The sequence below is a fragment of the Ruditapes philippinarum genome, unplaced genomic scaffold, assembly GCF_026571515.1.
Source record: "Ruditapes philippinarum isolate M1 unplaced genomic scaffold, ASM2657151v2 ctg2034_1_1_1_1, whole genome shotgun sequence".
In the NCBI taxonomy this organism is placed as follows: Eukaryota; Metazoa; Mollusca; class Bivalvia; order Venerida; family Veneridae; genus Ruditapes; species Ruditapes philippinarum.
The window spans coordinates 66,489-87,991 of record NW_026857441.1 but is presented as its reverse complement, the minus strand read 5'-3'; the positions used below and the strand labels follow the sequence as shown (position 1 = coordinate 87,991).

Below are 21,503 nucleotides of genomic sequence, written 5' to 3'. Positions count from 1 at the left end.
CTTTGCTTTCGAAAGAGTATGATTTTAGTTGGGTAGAATTAATATTAATAATAGTATTATTAAAGTGACATTATACGCATATTTTCACTGTTATGTTGACTTGAATCAGCCATACAATTAAAAAGATTGACTATAGATTATATAATGGTGACTGACCAATAAATGATTATTATAAATATTCAGGATGAAATATAAAGTTGCCCGAAATATAAAAAGGCTGCCCCGCTCTTTTTATCAACTGAACATCACCAATAATTTCTAAATAATATGTATAGAAATATCTGAGAGTCATGTTAGTTATTGAGTATTCATGCAAATTATAAAATTATGTCAAGAAGTTATTTTGACTTTTAACTGTTAACTGACCATTTCCATTGGAAATGTATATCCAAATAGATTGATAAAGTATTTATTGTATATATGTATATTTTTTGTGTTTATTTTGAAGGATGTGTTTTTTAAGGGGGATTAACTCCGAATTTGATTTATCAATTCTTGGTATACATTGTTTTCTTTTTAAGAACAATTTTTATGAAACTGTGCTGTTAGATTTTAGTGGCATTTATTTACTGTGATATATATTTTGTTAAGAGATTGAATCATTTAAATTACTGGAATTGAATTGTAAAGTGGTAAATTATTAAAAGTGAGTAAATATTTCAATTTTTTGTATCATTTCTATGTTGCCTGCTACAAAGTAGGTAAAACATTCAGGGATCACTTTTCCGTCATCTGTCTGTCTGAGCTTACATTTGGATACTTATGGGATAGGTAATTGTACTTTCTCTTTCATGTCATTCATTCCGTGGCAAATTCTGTGGCTGTTTCCTTTATGTGGCTAAAAAGAACAATTGAGAGAGAACAATACAGTAGCCACATAAGAACTGTTGCGTTAAAGCGTCTGTCCGTCACAAAACTTGTCCGTACTACTCCTCAAAAACTATTGATGCATTTTCATGTTTACTTTGCTGTTACAGGAATGATCAGTAGTAAGTCTAGTTGTGCAAATCGTCAGTATTTGCCAGTTCATTGATTTTTGTCAGAGTAATTGCCCTTTAATGGTTTTTATTTTTTTAAGTTTTGTCTAGGCTACTTCTCTTATACTACTGCAATTCAAATGAAACTACTGGAATGATTGGTACCTCAAGTACTAAATGGGTTTACTGGTTTAATGATTTTTGTCTGAGTTATGGCCCTTGAATAAACATGTTTTGGCCTGTAATGTCCTGCTATACATTAACTGCTACATGCAATTGGCTATCATCAGGCAACAAGTGATCAATGATTGCTCTTGTTAAGCTTATAGCTTCCTACACAATCATATTAACATATTTTATATAAACAAAGAGCCAGCAAACGGCAAGTGATATTTAATTTTCAGGAATACCAGTAAGTAATTAAGCTATTCATGTGATTCTTAGAACAGGTTTTAAACTTTCCACAATATGTCCAGAAATTCTATAAATCCGCAATGGATTAATTTTGAATATTTCCAAATCTGTGGAACCTTTGATTGTACATGTATATTAGTTATAACTATTTTTTTCACAATTACATTACACTACTTATCATATTGTCATACACTGTAATAAAATAGTGAGTGACCAATGAAGTTGACACAACTACATTGCATTTTTATACAGTTCCAAGAATAAACTACACAGAAATTTTAAGTAAAAGGTGGTATTGGAAATCATGAAGTAAGATAAACAAACTTGTTTGTCGCAAAATGAATTTAATAATATGGAATGTTATTTATGCATAATAAGATATATAAATTCTTGCAACAAAGAATTTCAATAACAAAGTTTAAGTGTCTGTTACCTAACTTCCTAGATATTACAGGAAATATTTATTGAGAAATCGTACCACCTTTGTAGAAATATTTTAATAAAAATCTTATATCTGGAAACTAAACAAGAATACTACAGTATTGGAGGGCTTGCATACTTCGTTTAACTGAGATATTATGATTATTATCATGTACAGTGTGTAAAATACATATTCATAATATATAAAGATTTTTTATGTACAAAAATATCAAAATAACAAATGCATCGTGTAACACATGAACAGAATATAATAATATCCAGCAGTATTGTTATTGACATAACATTGCTCACTGAGAAATAAAGACACAGATTTTCTGTAAAAAAATTTAAGTTCCTTATACAGGCGCATCCCTATGTCAGTCTTTAAGCTTATAAATAAAAGAAATGTCTTGTACTACTCACATAGTTATTCATTAATCTTTGATCTTCTTACACATCAAAATACAAATGAAATATACTTGGCTCGGATTAAACACAATAAAAACATTGTAAAATGTTAAACAAACATTATTTTTATTGTCAATTTTTATTTCAGCAGTTATAAATACTTATTGCTGTGGAATGTCACAAAGTTTATTATCACAGTATAAAAAAGATGAACAGTTCTGATTGTTTTTATATCACTGTATTTATTTCTTGGGGGCGATAATTCCTTCAAGTTGTGTCTGAAATAAAGAAAAAAAGAAACCATGTTAGATAATAACAGCAATAAATTCAAGCATCTTATAAGTGTTTGAAATGCAAGAGATGATTTTTTTGTATTGATATTTGATTCATATGCAGTTTTTTTCAACTTACTGTCTTACATGCATTATGCTAAACCTTTTTATTGTTGTACTTAGCTACCTCGGGTACCTTAACCACTTGGTCATAGAAGTCCCTTAATGCTAAATCAGACAAGATTTTTCAGATTTTTTCTCTTTTCACATCTTGAGAAAAGCGTAAACCATAATTTTTTTCAAAAACATGCATGAACCCTTGCAAGTGTCTAATAAGCAAATTATACCAGATGTGGTGAAATATCTGCGGAAATTCAACCAAGTGTGAAAACAATTTGATAATGAATCAAACTTAGTTTTTTTAAAATAATAATTAAGCCATTCATCTGGAATGTTTCCCTCTTCTGCCAGTAAATGATGCATGTTGAAGGGATTTGTGTGATACCAGTGAACACCTTAATAACTTGAACATGTGATTGTGAAAGTCTTTAGTTTTAAGGTAGTTTTACTGTAATGCTTTCTCGCCAAAACATTTCTAACATTGGTTAATATCGTATAAATTGGTCATTTCCAGAATGTTATTTTTTTACAATCTTCGATATTCAATAACTTTTAACCGTTTATACCGAATTAAGTACAAAGCAATAAAAGAGTGTTTGTAAATAATTTAATGCCCAATATTTAAAAAAAAATAACTTTCCGGAATTACCGTTTTGCTACGATATTGGTCGATGTTAGAATTTTTTGGCGGGAAAGCATTACAGTAAGAGTACCTTGATAACCTTATACAAAGTTTGAAACTGTCAAATTTTAATTCCGAATAAATATGATTACTTTTCAATAATATTACAAAAGGAAATCCCATTATAACAAATAATATGATTACCAAACTTATTTCAATTGGTGAGGGAAATAAGTTCGACAAGTTTGATGTCCTGGTTTTGTATAGTTTTGCAAGTTTAAAACAAGAACAACATTTTTACATGTTTGGATTTGTACAACAGATTTTAACCACAAGTAACCTTACCGTGGACAAAATTTCAGTCTAAATGAAAATATTTATTGAACTTAATTGGTGCAAATTAAAGATTCAAAGTTAACAGTAAATATTTGTATCATTTATCTATAATTTATCTTTATTTTATTTGTTTGGGAGTGGGGGGATTGTCTTAATATGTCAGTATGTTGGTGTTAAATGGTTTAAGTGCATTGAACCACTGTAGGTTCTAGCTTTGTTGACAGATAATCATATGCTTGTATTATAGTATGGTAAATGTAACAAATGTAAACTCAAACCCACAAGTTGCATCCTGATCAACCATGCACTATTAATGCACAAAATTTTCCTTAAACTTGCCCAAATGTTCATTTCAGTCAATAGAAAGAGTTTACAGAAATACTGTCTCTGTACCAAGATATATCAAATCAACATAGTTTATAACAACAATTGTTACAGATCATACTGATATAAAACAATACCTTCAATTGTTGATTAGTTCTCTTCAAGAACTGGATTTCTTCTGTATGTTTTTTCTCCTCTACCTGTCTTTGTTCCTGGTTCCTCTTCTCTATTTGTTCGCATTTTGCTTTAAGCTCGTTAACATTCTTCTCAAGCTCACGTTTCTCATCCTCAAGCTCAGCAATCTATCAATCATAGCAAATATAATGATACTATTGTCAGTCATAGCAAATATAATGATAATATTGTCAATCATAGCTAATATTATGATTATTGTCAATCATAGCAAATATAATGATAATATTGTCAATCATAGCTAATATAATGATAAATGAGAATCAAAGCTGATATTGATTGTGAATCAAAGCAAATATAATCATAATTTTCAATCATAGCCAATTTACCTATAATTGTCAATTATATGTGTATATAATATAATAATAATTGTCAATCATAGTTATTTTAATCTTAAATGTCAATCATAGTAAATAAGATAATATAATCACAATTGACAATCATAGCAAATAAAATGATAATCATAGCAAATAATATGATAATCATAACAAATATAATAATTTATAGTTTCAATTATAGCTGATATAATTTTTGATCATAGCTATTGTAAAAAATAAATTTTCAATTACAGCTTGTTAATCATAGGTAATATAATGATAATATTCATTTAGTCTCTAAAATATTTTTATCCTGGTAAAAGTTTGCATAATTATTGCACCATACATGTAGGTAAAATTAGATTTAAATATTGTTGCTTAATTGTAGCAAATAATGAATGAAACACCAGTACTAAAAGATGCAGTAAAAATGTGTAGAATAATCGTAATTTGTTTGGTATTTGCTAATGTTTGACAAAATTGTTACAGAAATGCTAGGCATGCTCAGCATTCCCTATCAGTCTTTAGTGCAAAATAAATGCAAATTGATATACCAAAGTTCATTTTCAGCTTGATTGATCTGGATTATCAATCAATAAAAAGAAGCATTTCTGACCTTAATATATTCAATACATCAAGGGATTTTGTTTTATATAAAAAAAAAATTTGGTTAATTCCAAAGGGTATTTTTCAAAAAAATCACCTGGCTTTTATATGTATTGATGACTCATTTTTGTATTCCACTATGCTAAAGATTTTAATTTCCTGTAAGACACACAGTAAACCCCCATACAATGTTACAAACACCTTATTCTGATAGCTTATATAATACTTTTTAAAGTAAGCACAGTAATTACAGAAATTTCAACTTTGCTTAATATCTACAGAGAAATTTGTTTATTGTTTTTATACAAAAGTAATAATCAGTATTGAAACAACATACATAGTACTAATTAAGGCGTAGATTAAATTTTGATTGATTAAATTTTGCTTGAAAAAAAAACTCTTAATGTTTTGTTTTTTCTTGTTAAAGTTATTTATACTACTACTGCAAAAAATAAACATGTAATGAAAGATTGTCCACTATTTATTATTCACTGTTTATTGCGTTCATTTCTTTTAACAAAAATTCCTGCTTCAGAAATTCATCAAAGTCCCACATATAAGCATACAGAAACAAAACCGGTCACTACATCAAATAACAAGTGTACAATAAATAGTATCCAAGTCTAATTGAAACAATTAAGTGAACCAATTGTTTTGCAATAATTCTTTTCTATGAAAGAAACTCGTGGATAAATAATTAATCAAATGTCTTAATTGTAGCTTGTGAAAATAGTATTTAAACTTGAATCACTTACCCTTATCCATAATAGATAATGTACTAAAAGATTTCTTAGGTTTCACTATTTTATTTGATTGAGTTGACCAGTATTTATATATAATATTTCCTATGTGAAAAGTGGATTTTAGAATACAGTGAAGTCACCAAACTAAAAATATTTTGTTTTCTATTACATTGTGTATTTGAAAACTCCTAATATTAATTACAATATAGTTTTCATGAAATAATATCATTAGCCAAACTGAATTAGTTAATGCAATTAAGTTATACATTTTGTATGGCAATTCCTTGACATTTCATTTAATGAAACATAAAAATGCAGATTATGTTTTAAACAAATTGAGATATTTCCCTGCACAGTGTTGAGTGTGTTACTGTGAGATAAATTGATAAGCAGTTACTATTACAACTAAAAACAAATGACTTGGTGCAAAGTATTTGTCATAATGAATTTGTATAATTGTTGTCTACATTTGCCCTAATTTTATAGAAATAAATCTTATCATACACAAATATGACAATAATATAATTCAATACATTGATTACTTTTTCTCTGTTATTTGATATTACTGAATATTCTGTATACAAAAAGAACATGTATATAGTAATAAAGAAGTGGTCAACTGTGAATTTCAAAAATTCCCATTAATATACAAACATTTAGGCTAAACAGCCTTCCTCAAGGTACATAAAAGAATAAAGTATAAAACAATACATTTTAAAATTGAAACTGAAGTTGATTTTTATATTCAAACCTACATTAAAGTGTTGTATGCAACATTAACTTTACAACAATGACCTAGCTTTTTTGTTTTAAACAATATACCTGGACTAAAATTTTACCTGAAAGCTGTGTGAATAATTTACAATACAAGACTTTTTTGTTGTTTTTTTTTACCTTCAAGTCAATGACATTCTGAAGATGGGTTACAATATGAATAAATTAACAGCTCATTTGTGTAAATAGTAATGTGTCACCCAAAGTCGGTAACAAATAGTGATAATATTTTGGAATTTCAACAACAGATGTATTATAAAAATACCAGAAATATGTATACATTTAAAGGAGAGGGTAAAGGTGTTTCAAGATAAGCAGTCATGTAAGTTTCCTTTGTCTTATCATACTTACAAAAGATTTTTAGCTAAAATGCGTACAATTTTACAGAAACAAATTTGCCAAATTTAACTTAGATTTATATTTTTCTCACTGCTTATCTACACTTATTGGTTTATGGTTTGATTTTTCTTGTACATAACAATAATAATGAAAACAGATTTTACACGCAGCTCCGAGTTTGCTCTAATTTCCTGTCAAATAATTAAAACAGGTAAAAGATTAGATAGAAGTTAAAACAACTAAAAATAAGAATATAGCCAGACAATCTCTGATTGTCCTGAGAGATTGTCCTGTGTGCTTTAGTCAACAATAAACTTCAATCTATTCAGTTCAATGGTAAGAGAATTTAACAGGCTTTCTACTTTCTTAAACATATCTTAAAAAATGATAATCATGTTAGTAAAGTTTTAACAAGAATGTATTATGAAATAAAGAAAACACAGGCAATTACTGGAAAAAAAAGCATATAAAGAAAACATTTAAATTAAGATTATATATAGCATGCCAATGTGTTAATTAAGGATAGTAGAGATCTAAGAATGGTGTTATGATAAATCAACATAGCAAAGTTTGTTCTATCTTACTCTTTTTTCCATATCAGCTTTTCCCTGTTCAGCTTGCAGAGCTTTTCTCATACCAAAAGCTACACTGCTTTCGTACAAAGTTTGGTAAGCAGCTATCGTCATTCTGATCTCGTCTCTAACACGAAGTAATAACAATCCTCTCTCTGCACAATTTATTGTCACTTGACGAATAAGCTCATCTATGATGAAAAAAGTTGATATTTTATATCTAATTATTCCATCTAGAATACCGTTTTAATTAAAAGAATTTATTTGCATGCTTTGAACAATGGTATTAACGGATTCTTGTTCTGCTGTAACTTTAATCAAACTAATCAAAATTTTATATATATGATAGATGTACAATCACACTGATAATTGAGGAATAACTATAAAAAGAAAATGTTTGAATTGATAGATCTATACAAAAAGCTTACCAAAACATTGTGAGTAAAGTTCTCTGCGTACTGGGCAGATTCCAGTTTCTCTGGCCTGGCGCTGTTGTAGTCGTCTATCAAGCTCTTCTTGAAGGTTTACAACATCTAATCTTGTTGCAGGTGTGCTTGAAACTTGCTGGACCCACAACTGTCCACTTTCTGTCCATTCTCTAAAGAAGTAATCATTCAAATCAAACTTCAATATAATATTATGTTTGAAATCCATTAATGGCCTCTTGATGAATTATACAACTTATTAAAACACATTCTGGTTTATAAAATTAAATTTAATTAAACTGGCCTACAATTCATTTAAATAAACTAATTGTTAAAAATAAGAGACACAGCTTAAGTTTTGCATACCTGTAAAATTCTTGTGTTAATATATACAAACAACACTCACCTAGGGGGAAGAATAGAGTTCAGAATTTCATCTGTCTGCTGAGCAGCTTTTGCATCAACAGGAGCAAGTTTCTGTTTTGCTGGAGGGTTTGGTACAGGGCCAGTTCCTGTTGGTGGAACTGGACTAGCTTTCAAAGCACGAGCCTGAAAAGATATTAATTTGATCACAAAGTGAGCTTTATGATAATGTGAGTACCTGCTAGAAAGTGATGCATATTGAAAACTTTCGTCCGAAGTAGCAAATTGACACATTGCAACTTTTCGAATTACAAGATAACGATAAAAGCCGAGGTATTCTAATTGAAAACAGAAGATTAGACTGGTGTCCTGCGCATTTATATGGGAACCATAATAGGACAGGGAACCAGAATAAACAAAAGCAGTGTATAAAATACCTAATGACAATTTTAAAATGGAAAATAAAAATGAACGATTATTTTATACCATTTCACCGTAAAAGTAAATGCTCGCTTTGAGGCTTTGCCTTTTTCATATTATGTCTGTAAAAACACATATAATTTTAAATTTTGAACATGTTTAATGGTTGCTTCACAGTATTGTATTATCTGATAAGTGAATGATCTGTTCTAACAGAAATCAATTTGAATAGCTTCAGTCTAAAATAGTATCTTTGTGCAATAAATGAACATATATGTAAGCTCACATTTCGTATTTTGACAGACTAGCCTAAGATTAAACAAAAAATATTATCAATCAAAGTAAGATTGATCAATACAACTTTAAAAATGACCACCATGATACCCATTCATCAGTTCATATCAAATTAAATATTGTTATCTGAATGATTTAAAGATAATTTCCATACCTTTGGAGTCTTCTTGTCTGTATTTCGACTAACAAGTACCGGATTGTCATATTTGACAAGTGATGCGTTTGGAGGAATCATTTTTATTTCTTACGTTAGAAAAAAATCAGTAAACTGCAACTTTCTACGAGATGATTTACACTTGTGTCCTTGGAAACGGCGTTCTACGCATGCGTTATGAAATCTCGCTTCAAGTCTCGTTTCCGGTGTTATTTCGGCACAGAAATGTCACGACAAATAAATTGGGAAGGTAATCTCAATTTTACTCGCAAATATGCGAGTAAATAACTATTGATCGAAATGCAAATAAGCCCTATCCAAATTACATTTTAGAAATGCTCAGAATTATAAAATAAAAATCATATTTAACCTGTGAGAGGACTTTCAGTGTCAAAACATACATTTCGTCCTCAAATATACTCGACCCATAAATAATCACAATTTGCATTATCCCGGATTTTAAACCTAGCCAAGCATACTTGTCAGGAGTTTAATTATATGGGAGTACAGAAGTAGGGGATCCAGTAGTTCTGGCTCACAACAGGCTGGTGAAATGCGAATAGGGGTCAACTTACCGCTAAATGTACTCTGGCCTGGAGTCAGCTCGGCCCTATTTCAACTCTGCACGGGTCAACTTGGCCCACTTTTCATTTTAATAATATATTGGTTTGTTTCATCACTCTCAATTGTTGGAACAGCATAATTAATATATGGACTTATTCACAAACAGGGAAAGATGTTTTCTTAAAAGTTAAATTATTATTACAGTTTTTGTTATTGAAATTGGAAAAGGACTGCTTTTATCACCAATCAGTTATTTCGTGTATGACTGTATGTTAAGGGTACCGATTAATCAGGTGTATCTCTTATTAGCTTGACTATTCGCAGAATAATCAAGCTTATGCAGTCACCCATTTGTCGCCGTCAGCGTCTCTGTGGTGGTATCTTGGTAACTACTAAAGGATTTGTGCCTTTAATTGTCGCAATTTTATGCATTCATAATAATCAAGCAATGAAGTGATTTACTTGATAAAACATTTTAATAACAAGCCTTCTTACTTTTTTGGACAATTTTATGTATTTATATAGGTATGCATTACTATACTCAATGAAACACTCTTGTGACAACTTTTTCAAATATTTGAGCATTGCTGTCCTCTGACAGCTCTTGTTTTTTATTTATAACAGCTTGCTGTGATAACATAATCCGAAAAAGTTAAATATGTTTTTTTTTTTTTTTAAAGTTGGCAGAGTTGACTCGTGCCAAGTTGGTATAGGGCAGATTGAAAATGCTTGATTGGGCTTATGACATAAAAACTCTTATCTCTAGAAAAATAATAAAGATATTTCTTTTAAACTTTGTTTGTTTATGTAGCATAATATATGACATGAACATAAAGGAAAATATTTGGTTGGTTACTGGCAGTTCTGTGTGAATTTTCCTGTTGCCAAAACATGTTAATAGAGTCTGGATATTAAAAAAGAAAACAACAACTTTAAAATAACTCTCAAGTTATTTATCACTTTCTACTTTCAAACTTTTGCCAAACTTTATAGAAATTATTAAGAGCATTAATTATGACTGTAAGTATAAACTTAATTTACAGAGGCTAGAGATGCTTTGAGGAAGATAAGGGAGGAGCAGATTAGAGATGGTGCTAGAGTTATACGACTGTGGAAACAGGTGCTGGCTAATTGTGCTCATAAACTTGGAGATGAAGGTCAGTAAAGATTACATCACCATAGTGCAGAAACAGGTTAACTCCTTTAATATCTAATAGGATTTAACTAGTTACTGCACTAAGGTGACTAATTGTTTGTGAATTTATGTAAGTGTGACTGTGAGGCGTAAACAACATTAGATGTGAAACACAAAATCTCCTTAGATTTAACATAATTATTCTATTTTAGTTTAATAAAGTAAACAAGCTTACCATTGTTTCTGTTTATTAATGAATGGTTAGTGGATGTTTGGGGTCATTTACTCCTTGATCTTGGCTTGTGACTTCCAAAACTTAATACTTTTTCTTCTTTACCTATATAATGTGACTTCCAAAATCAGAGATTTTGCAGTCTCTGACTTCCAAATTTTGAAACTTAATGGAAGCCCTGCTTATTAGTTACTGGTTTGTCTTCCAGGAAAGCCAGATAGGTGGATCAAACGCTGAGATATGACAAAAACATGTTAAAATAGGCATTAAAAATCAAAAAGAACTGACAATTTGAAACAAGTCTTCTTTTTTTGGGAAAAAAATATATCAAGTTTGCATAGTTCATGTTTCTGAAATTTCAGTATTGTTTAGTTCTAAGAACTGATAATTTTGTTTAGACTTCACTTGTAGTATGATGTAATTAACTATATTATTTTGTTTGTAGTTTGGACAGTTCAAGAACAAGTTACTGTAGCAGCTTTGGATTGTCAAAACTTTGATTTAGCAAATGTAAGTAGAATTCAAGTTTATTTGATTTATATCATTTCGCAAATTATGTTAAATTATGGTATAATTCATTTAATCCCCCTTGATTCCCCATCACAGGTTCCACCAATGAACCTTGATTGGATTCCATTTCAGCTCCCAAGCCTTAAACAAAATATTTCAGAAATCTTTACATCCTCATCCCAGATTTTCAAACATTTTTTTTTTCATTTGGTTTATTTATACTGGCTACAAGAATTGACCAATGGACAAGAGTAGCTGCTCCTTGATGGTCTTTTTCAGCAAACCTTTGGTCAACCTCCAGGGGCGGCAAAATCAAATGTCTGTAATGCCCAGGTTGTCCATCAGCTTGTGCAGACAAGTGGAAATTGTCAAGAATTTACTAAAATATCATACGGATAAGTTTTGGATACAATAATAAATGCTTAAGGTAAAACAGGCAAGTAATTCAGAATCAGATTTTGCCAGCCCTGCCCTTGAAATACAGGTGAAATGACTGCGTCCTGTAGTGTGCCTTATTTGTGAGGTGTGAGTCTTAGAGAGGGATTGGTGTAAAAACGACGGATTTGTCAGTTGTATTTGTAGGCAAGGCATGATTATTTAGGCATAAAAAATTGCTTACATTTATATTTCATATACATTTTATATTTGTATATATTTATTTCAATTTTGTGAATAATTGTGTAAATTTGTTTTATAATGATATATTTACAGGAATGTATAACGTCATTAAACAGAAAATTTCCAAACTCGATGAGAGTGAGACGTTTATTTGGAATGTACTTTGAAGCTTCAGGAAGGTAAGTGATGCGATGTATTTTTATAATTAACATTCCATTAACTTGTGGCCAAATGGTTAGTGCGTCCGACTAATAATCTGAGGATTGCTGGATGCATGGTTTCGAACCCCCTCGGGCAAGTCGTTGTTTCTGTGAGCAAGAAACTTTACACTCATTACTTTGTACTGGTTGGTTCCAGGAATGGAAGTGAGAGTGTTTCAAGAAACTTATAGCTTCCTTCACAATTGAACTAAAATAAATTGGTATAAACTAACTATTCCAACTTACTTCACAAACAAACTGAGCACTCAAGTGTATTACTTCACAGAATAAGAAAATGTGTGTTAACCCACATATCACCTTAGAAGCTTGAAAAATTGATAAAACAATGCAAGTTCACCACCGTATTTGGGGCGTTTTGACGTCATATTAACAGTCATTATTTACAAAGTAATGCAGAGAAAGTAAAGCATATATATCTACATGTTTGCATTACAAAAATCTGCAAGATCTGAGATTTTTGTCAAATTTTGGGGAGAAAGTAGTTAAATAGCCGCTAGCATAACAGAGCAAAAATGATGTTTCACTATTGTTTAAATAAATAAGGTGTTGTGGGTTATTTAAACCCACACCTAAGGTTTTCGTCCACCAGATTTCGAGTGACCTACAGAAATAATAGGTTTATAATTTAATGGTGATGCCATTTATGGAAATAGCAGTTTTATAATGTTCACAAGATAAAGTATATAAAAACAACATTAAAACAACATTTAACGATTAAATTATTTATGTTATTATGACCTGCTGTTTTTCAGGTATGAGAAAGCGACAGAACAGTATGAGAAAATATTGGAAGAAGATGGCACAAATATGGTATAATGTTTATTATTAATTGGAAATCTGTAGTTAAAACATGGTCAAAATAAAGAAAAACTTAGTCTTTGAATTGTATAGATATGAGCTATTATTTATTGAAATAAGGAGATTCTGCCTTCTGTCTGTGAGATGGAGAGGGCGTTCTTAAATTCATTGAATGTTTAACAACTACTTACAGTTGGTGTGGCAGTGATTTTGCTCATGTTTCAATCTATTAAATGTAAGATTATAATTTTAATTTATTTTACTTTTGTGTGTTCTTTGATCAAGCCATAATGGGCTTATTATAACAGAGAATCTTGATCTTAAATTTGTTTTATTTGGATTTTATTTTTACTAGACCAGGGCAGCATCTCTCAAAAGCACAAAAGTGTCAAGTATGGTCCATTTTAGTAAAATCCTTAATAGCAAAAATAAACATTCCAGGTCAAGATACCCTTAAGATACTCCTTTTGTTTTATAATTTCATGTATTCAAACTACATATTCATTATTATGGTACTGTGTTGTCAGCAACCGTATATGGGATGAATTTTAATTCTTTTAATGTGCATAAAATACATGCAGTGAATATGGCAGTTAATGAACAGGTATATAATACAGCCCATGGGCTAGCTCTGGCAATTTTTTCCTTCGAGCCAATTAACCTTATTCTTCAGTCACCATGGATGACTCATTCTCTTTAATAAAGAGCATTGATATTTGTAACCAGTGCTATATTTCTTCAGACAATTAAATTTTATATGTGCCAATGAATATAGTGATCGGCTCCTGTAGCCTAATATAGTCTTATACTCTTTTTAAATTAGGAAGAGAACACAGTGTTTAAATAAGCCATTTAATGTTACAGAGTTTTTCATTATAATTACACAGATAAATTTTATCATAAATGTTTGTAGTTTGCCAGAAAGAGACAGATAGCTATATTAAAAGAGAAGAACGATATACCTGGGGCCATTGATGCTCTTAATAAATATCTAGAAATGTAAGTATAGTCCTGTATTTCCATTGCAAATATTTTTTTTAATGCCCACCTACAAAGCTTAATAGGGAGAGCGTCTGATTTGTAATACAGGAATTGCTGCTTGTTCTTTGGTCGAGGCAAAATTTCTTTGTGACAACTGATCTAAGACATCTTGCCTTATAGTCATTTCTTTCTCACCACTGATTTTGAAATCATGCTGGATTAGCGGTCTGTCACTTATTAAGAAATTGGTAATTACTGGTTAGTTATCCAGGAAAGCTGGTTAGGTTGATTAAATGCCGAGATATGACAAAAAAAATAACTCACCAATATATTACTGAAAATGTTGTAAAATCTGGGTCAAAACAAAGAGTCAGTCAATTATAAAAAAGTTGAATGAGTATTAAACCTGTAATATGATGATTGCACTCCATATATACAAGGGGGAATAACTTAACTATAAGCTGTGCTTTCCTTTAGTGTCTGAAGGTTAATGTGTTGTAAAATTTCTTTTAAAATACTTGGGGAGTCAATTGTAATAGCAGTTGATCATGTTATAGTTTACAATATATATTATATATATAGTTTTTTTCTTGCCCCCACCCCACCCCACTTTTCTGCATTTTCAAAAACAAAAACAAAAAAACCATGACACTAATTGAAAAATTAATTAATGATTATTCACAATTAATGATAATCCACTACTTATTTGTGCAGGTTTATGACAGATTTTGATGCATGGATGGAGTTATGTGATATATATTTATTGTACCAGGATTACAACAAGGCTGGCTTCTGCATGGAGGAGCTCATCATGTCCAACCCACATAATCATCTATATCATCAAAAATTTGCAGAGGTAAATATTGATTAGATCTTACATGTGTTTAATAATGGTTTGAGAGCAAGTTCAATGTTTAACAGTTATAATATACAAGCCTTAGAATTTAAATGAAATATGTTTGCCTTGATTTTATGCGAGAAAGCTATCTAGCTAGTTTAAAGAAAGTCAGTGGTTTTACTCAGGTGCTTATTTGTGATTGAAATAAAACACAAAGGGGCACCTGAGGTCTTCCTCCGCCAGTGAAGCTGGAAATTTTCTATAATTATGACATATATTGTGTTGGTGTGACCTAATGCCCAATACAAAAGTTTCCCTTATACATGTTACGATGTATATGATTGCATTTATGTTGCTATGGTGTACATGACTGTGTTTGTATCACAAGTTAGTAAGCCTGACACCACCATGGTTTGTTTACTGAACACATGAAGTTGAACGTTTTACATGCCTCAATACACCCATAATTACACCATGATGCTTTTTAAATGACTCCAGATTATAAAGAACCAATTAACAAGTATTGTTTTCAAAATCACATGTAGTAAAGTTACCATTTTAAGTAACATTTTGTAGTAACGTACAGTTTCAATTTTTACAATTTATAAAATCTGTGCATTACTTTCCACTTACAAATCTTCAAGATTAATCAATAAAACAAAATGAACTTAAAAAATGTAAAGTTGATTTTTTATAAGGTGCATACTGTACCACCTTTACCATGGAAGTACAGTACATGTGTTTGTAAGTTTTCTAACCTGTAATTTGTTGTTGGTTTTAGATAAAGTACACACAAGGAGGGTCAGACAATCTCGAGACAGCTAGGTCGTACTTTGCTCAAGCGTGTAAACTCAACCCTAACAACATGCGGGCACAGTTTGGTCTACTTTTAGTAAGTATTAGATGAAGTATATTTGTTGAAACATTCAGATTGGTTTAAACAAATAAAACTCTAAGAATCTGAAAGGAATCTCAGTAAGATTTAGTCAATGATATCACCAATTGGTCACCTATTGAATTTGCCATTCATAGCTGACAGGGACTTTGGATTCTTTCATGTGAGGAAGCTATCCAGCTAGCTTACGGTATGATGTTGGTTCTACTCGGGTGCCTGTGCCGTTTGTGCCTGAAATAATGTACAGAAGGGCATATCAGGTCTTCCTCAACCAGTAAAGCTGGAACATCGCCATATGACCTATACTGTGTCGGTGTGACGTAAAACCCAATCAAACAAACAAACACCTATTGAATTATTCTTCATTGCTTAAATGTGCATTAACATTCTGAAATCTCCAGTTTTCTATTTAAGGCTAAAGATACATTTTTCATTTTCAATCGTTCATACATTGCTGGTTTGGTAGATTAGTGCTGGGAATTGTTTTAACTTAAAATGGCTATGCCACCAGTGCAGAGCTGAACCAGCTTGCACATCTTTTAGTCTGATCACACTTCTAAGATTTTGGCTGCTGATTTTTAGCTTGAGTATTCAAAGAATAGGAAGAGATATTGTACTCATCCAGGCGTCAGTGTCGCACTTTTGTTAAGTTTTTGTGGGTAAAATACTATCTCCAAAACTACGGAAGGGAATGAGCTGAAACTTTTTTGAAAGCATTTTAGAGGTATCTGCCCAAGCCCCATAACTTTAATTTAGATTTTTAGCTCACCTGTCACAAAGTGACAGGGTGAGCTTTTGTGATCGCTTTTCGTCCGGCGTCTGTCCGTCCATAAACTTTTACTTTAAATGACATCTCCTCATAAACCACTAAGCCAATTTCATCCAAACTTCACAGGAATGTTCCTTTGGTGGTCACCTTTAAAAATTGTTCAAAGAATTTAATTCCATGCAAAACTCTGGTTGCCATGGCAACCGAAAGAAAAAACTTTAAATATCTTCTTTTAAAAAACCATAAGAGCTAGAGCTTAGATATTTGGCATGAAACATCTTCTAGTGAGTGTCTACCAAGTTTGTTCAAATAAAAGCCCTGGGGTCAAAATTGGCCCCGCCCAGGGGGTCATTGACTTTCCCTATATGCATATAGTAAAAACTTAAAAAATCTTCTTTTAAAGAACCCAAAGAGCTAGAGCTAAGATATTTAGCATGAAACATGTTCTAATGGGTGTCTACCAAGTTTGTTCAAATAAAAGCCCTAGGGTGAAAATTGGCCCCGCCCCGGGGGTCATTGATTTTCCCTATATGCATATAGTAAAAACTTAAAAAATCTTCTTTTAAAGAACTCAAAGAGCTAGAGCTTAGATATTTGTCATGAAACATCTTCTAGTGAGTGTCTACCAAGTTTGTTCAAATAAAAGCCCTGGGGGTCAAAATTGGCCCCGTCCCGGGGGGTCATTGATTTTCCCTATATATGCATATAGTAAAAACTTAAAAAATCTTCTTTTAAAGAACCCAAAGAGCTAGAGCTAAGATATTTAGCATGAAACATGTTCTAATGGGTGTCTACCAAGTTTGTTCAAATAAAAGCCCTGGGATGAAAATTGGCCCCGCCCCGGGGGTCATTGATTTTCCCTATATGCATATAGTAAAAACTTAAAAATCTTCTTTTAAAGAACTCAAAGAGCTAGAGCTTAGATATTTGGCATGAAACATCTTCTAGTGTGTGTTTACCAAGTTTGTTCAAATAAAAGCCCTGGGGTCAAAATTGGCCCCGCCCCGGGGGGTCATTGATTTTCCCTATATGCATATAGTAAAAACTTAAAAAATCTTCTTTTAAAGAACCAAAAGAGCTAGAGCTAAGATATTTAGCATGAAACATGTTCTAATGGGTGTCTACCAAATTTGTTCAAATAAAAGCCCTGGGGTGAAAATTGGCCCCGCCCCGGGGGGTCATTGATTTTCCCTATATGCATATAGTAAAAACTTAAAAAATCTTCTTTTAAAGAACTCAAAGAGCTATGGCTAAGATATTGAGCATCAAACATGTTCTAATAGGTGTCTACCAAGTTTGTTCAAATACAAGCCCAGGGGTCAAAATTGGCCCCGCCCCGGGGGTCATTGATTTTTCTTTATATGTGTTTAGCAAAACTTTAAATCTTCTTTGAAAAAACCCAAATAGCTAGAGTTTAGATATTAAGCATGAAACATCTTCTAGTAAGTGTCTACAAAGTTTGTTCAAATAAAAGCCCTGGGGTCAAAACTGGCCCGGCCCCAGGGGGTGTCATTGTTTTTAACTATATGTGTATAGTAAAAACTTTAAAAAAAATCTTCTTTTAAAAAGCCCAATGAGCTAGAGCTTAAATGTTTAGCATGAAACATCTTCTTATGGGTGTCTACCAAGTTTGTGCAAATAAAAGCCCTTGGGTTAAATTGGCTCTGCAACGTTGGGGTGGGGGTTGGGGGGGGCCTATATACAGGTGAGCGACCTAAGGGCCATCATGGCCCTCTTGTTAAAAAAAATTATGGCCCTTTTTGAACTCTCTAAAGTTCTTCATTATCAAGGCTCTTGTTTCACTATCCAGCACATTGAGAATTGTTGAGCCCACTGTCCTACCAACTGCTCTTGTTTATTATTTTGGTACAAAATCCCATTAAATGGCAGTTTACATTTCTAAGTTCAAAAGAAAAGTTGGATAGTTAATGATGAAAGTTCAGGAAAAAAACAGGATATGTTTTGATATATGTTTAGTGTAGAGCAAATGCTTTTTGGTTTAAACATATTTATATAACATAACATTTAAAATATGAACAATATTTACAAAATACATTTTGGGATTTGGCAAAAAGCTATAAATGCTTTTTCGAAGAACTTAAGTCCTCAAATAATGATACAACTATGGATTACCAAATACTTATTTATGTACACAAACTTAGCTCACAAGCTCATTTTATGTATATATGTATATTACAGACTGCCAGTAACCTAGCAACAGGGTATTCCAAAAGTCAGAAAGAAAAGAATAGTAACAGTAAATATGCTGTTTGGGCAGCAGAACAAATTATAGATAAATACCAGGTGAGATTTTTGTTTTGTATTACTGTATTTTAAGGCCACTGCCACAACATATATTTAACCTTAGCTGAGGGGTTGCCTTTTAAGTTGGAGGCACCATTTATCATTGCATGATTGTAAGAGGCGATAAAATGGGTTCGAATTACTGGAGTCTCTGCATCTTTTAGCTCAAGCAGGTGAAGTGGTTTTGATTCATGGTGTTGCTAAAATTATCCAAGGTTAGCCAAACTCATCTTTCCTGTTGCGACACCATATGACCAAAATGGTATTGATGCGCCAAACAAAACCAAGAAACAAAATGTAACCCTTAGTCTGCCGGTGGTAATAGAATTTACTCCAGCAACCAGTGCAATCATCAGGCTGGGTACTGTTTCCTATTCATTTGGTACATACATATTTTGAAAAACTCCACGAAAAGTACATATTTACGGTAGATAAAATCCTTAAAAAGTACATGTTTTTATAAAAAAAAATCCTAGACTGTACATATTTGAATATTTCCCTAAAAAGTACATATGAAAATTTCCCAAAAGAGTACATGTTTTGAAAATTTCCCTAAAAAATGAAAACTGATTTTGACTAGATAGAAAGATGGACAAGTCCATTTAAGATATTTAGCGTGGTTAAAGTATACAGTATGTAGTTTTCGTACCATATTGCTAAGCATGTTTGTTTGTGTTTAAAATCTTTTAAAACAGACAAGATATAAAATGTAGGTGTTTTTTCATCTTCTTTCAGACTACAGCAACAGAGGAACAATTAAAAGATACCAAAGTCTTGGACTTGATTAAAAAGATGCAAGAAAATTTAGTACCACAGTCAGAGACTTGATGTAGTATAAACAAACACGTGTAGGGTCATCATTCTAGAGAATTGTGTTCATTTTATAAGTGCAGGAACGTTCTGATTAATTTATAAAATGTTAAAGTATGATGGGAATATTTCTAACAGTGCAATTATTTTTTACTTTTATTGGATTTTTTTTTTTTTACTTGAGTTTATTGTAAGGGAACGGAATATGAGGTGTTGCGGAAACAACATTGTGATTTACTATCTTGTGCATAAAAGAAGGACAACAAAATGAAGCAGTGTTCCTACTAGATCTTGAAACATTTTTTTGGAGTGAAAAATGCAGTTTTATGTTGGATTTTTTTCCCCTAATTTAAGATATATTGCAAAAGTCTTAAAACCTTGCTGTATATAAGGTTCTTTCATTATGAGTCATATAAAGTTATTCGGAAACACTGTTCAGAGGAACTTTTACGATGAATTTTCTGCAATATATTCAACTCTAACCAAGCAGGACATGGGAAGGAATATTGTACGGAAAAGAAACATTTTGGGGAAAAAATGTAAATAATAATGAATGAAAATATACAGTGTAATGATGGAAGTTTTAGTGACCGGGCATTGTGAAGAGGAGAGATATTTTACATTTGTTTACAACATGATTGTGTTCACTTTTCTCATAGTGCCAGCTTGTTACTGTTACATATACATGTTAACCTATGTGTATGTTATGTTTGTTGTCGTTGTTGTTGTTGTTTAAATATTGGCAAATAATTACAAGAAATGAGTTGAATATAGGATATTTAGTTGTCTATAAAGATGGATTATTTTCAAGTTGAGGTCAATGTTTAATACAAAAATAGGCAGTATTTTTTTTTTCTCTGTGGACTTTTGTGGTCCACTTATATTGTCCAACAAAAAAGTGTGGGTTAAACTTTTAGATTGAGAAATGCTTAAGAAAATTAGTATTAGTATGATAAGATTAAGTGACACAAAAGACTTTTTAAATACACTAATTAGTTCATTTTGTGTTTTCCTTTTTTGAGTTCACATTGACCAATTTATTCTAATTGTGAATTCAATATAATGTATACCATAAAACTTGAGTGCACATGTGTTCTTAACTCGGCCTGTATGCATTTGTTTGTCCACATGTGTGCTACTTAATATGATATTTCTCATGGCAGGGTTTGTAAGCCCTTGGAATGATAACAGTTACAATGCCATGGCTGCGCCCGAGTTACAGCGTAGGTTCAGCTTTACTCATAATTTTGTGCAATTTGGCCGTTCTCTACTTTTGATTCCTTATGTTTAGTATTTCGATATTTCAAATTAGATAGACAGATGGCTATCTTAAATGTCCAATGTTATAATAAGGTCAGAGGTCGACACTATGGGTAACAACTGTCATACTTTAAACCATATGATCATGAAAACCAAAGTCAAAGTGGTACTTTGTTTGTATCTACAAAATAAGAAATAAACAGATTTTTATTCTATAATGTAATTATGTATACGTTTATTAACTTAAAAAGAAAATAAAAAAGTAAAATTTTAATCTCGGGAGTTGAGTCATCTATAAAATAAAAGGTAGCAAAACATGGAGTCAAGAAGCTGTATTAAATGATAGAAGCCACATGATCAGCATTAAGGAAAAGCCACATGATCAGCATTAAGGAAATGTAACTCTTGCATGTACTGTTCATCTAGCTGTAGGGTTTACCTCCCCTGAACTGAACGACAGGCAATCGCAACCACTG

The 21,503-nt window shown here is 31.5% G+C and overlaps 2 protein-coding genes across 2 annotated transcripts; one reads left to right on the top strand and one right to left on the bottom strand.

The window, feature by feature from the left end:
* Positions 1 to 1,827: 1,827 nt before the first annotated feature.
* On the bottom strand, positions 1,828 to 9,259 carry LOC132749766 (33 kDa inner dynein arm light chain, axonemal). The gene is made up of 6 exons (XM_060739661.1): positions 9,093 to 9,259; positions 8,268 to 8,410; positions 7,865 to 8,034; positions 7,449 to 7,627; positions 4,031 to 4,195; positions 1,828 to 2,497 (listed from the first exon to the last, which is right to left on the bottom strand). The coding sequence occupies exons 1-6, from the start codon at positions 9,171 to 9,173 to the stop codon at positions 2,462 to 2,464; spliced, it is 774 nt and encodes a 257-aa protein (XP_060595644.1). The 5' UTR covers positions 9,174 to 9,259; the 3' UTR covers positions 1,828 to 2,461.
* Positions 9,194 to 21,301, top strand: LOC132749765 (ER membrane protein complex subunit 2-like). Its single transcript, XM_060739660.1, has 10 exons — positions 9,194 to 9,342; positions 10,700 to 10,813; positions 11,469 to 11,533; positions 12,245 to 12,330; positions 13,125 to 13,182; positions 14,084 to 14,169; positions 14,866 to 15,007; positions 15,771 to 15,881; positions 18,853 to 18,957; positions 19,693 to 21,301. Exons 1-10 carry the CDS (start codon positions 9,270 to 9,272, stop codon positions 19,783 to 19,785), a joined length of 933 nt encoding a protein of 310 aa, XP_060595643.1. The 5' UTR covers positions 9,194 to 9,269; the 3' UTR covers positions 19,786 to 21,301.
* Positions 21,302 to 21,503: the final 202 nt, after the last annotated feature.

Excerpts from the sequence above, each read along its gene's own strand:
- LOC132749766 (XM_060739661.1), bottom strand. The coding sequence starts at position 9,173 with ATGATTCCTCCAAACGCATCACTTGTCAAATATGACAATCCGGTACTT. Across the intron at positions 8,411-9,092 it reads CAGACAAGAAGACTCCAAAG|GCTCGTGCTTTGAAAGCTAG; the intron begins GTATGGAAATTA and ends ATATCTTTTCAG. Across the intron at positions 7,628-7,864 it reads ACTTTACTCACAATGTTTTG|ATGAGCTTATTCGTCAAGTG; the intron begins GTAAGCTTTTTG and ends TTTTCATCATAG.
- LOC132749765 (XM_060739660.1), top strand. The coding sequence starts at position 9,270 with ATGAAATCTCGCTTCAAGTCTCGTTTCCGGTGTTATTTCGGCACAGAA. Across the intron at positions 15,008-15,770 it reads ATCATCAAAAATTTGCAGAG|ATAAAGTACACACAAGGAGG; the intron begins GTAAATATTGAT and ends TGTTGGTTTTAG. Across the intron at positions 18,958-19,692 it reads AAATTATAGATAAATACCAG|ACTACAGCAACAGAGGAACA; the intron begins GTGAGATTTTTG and ends ATCTTCTTTCAG.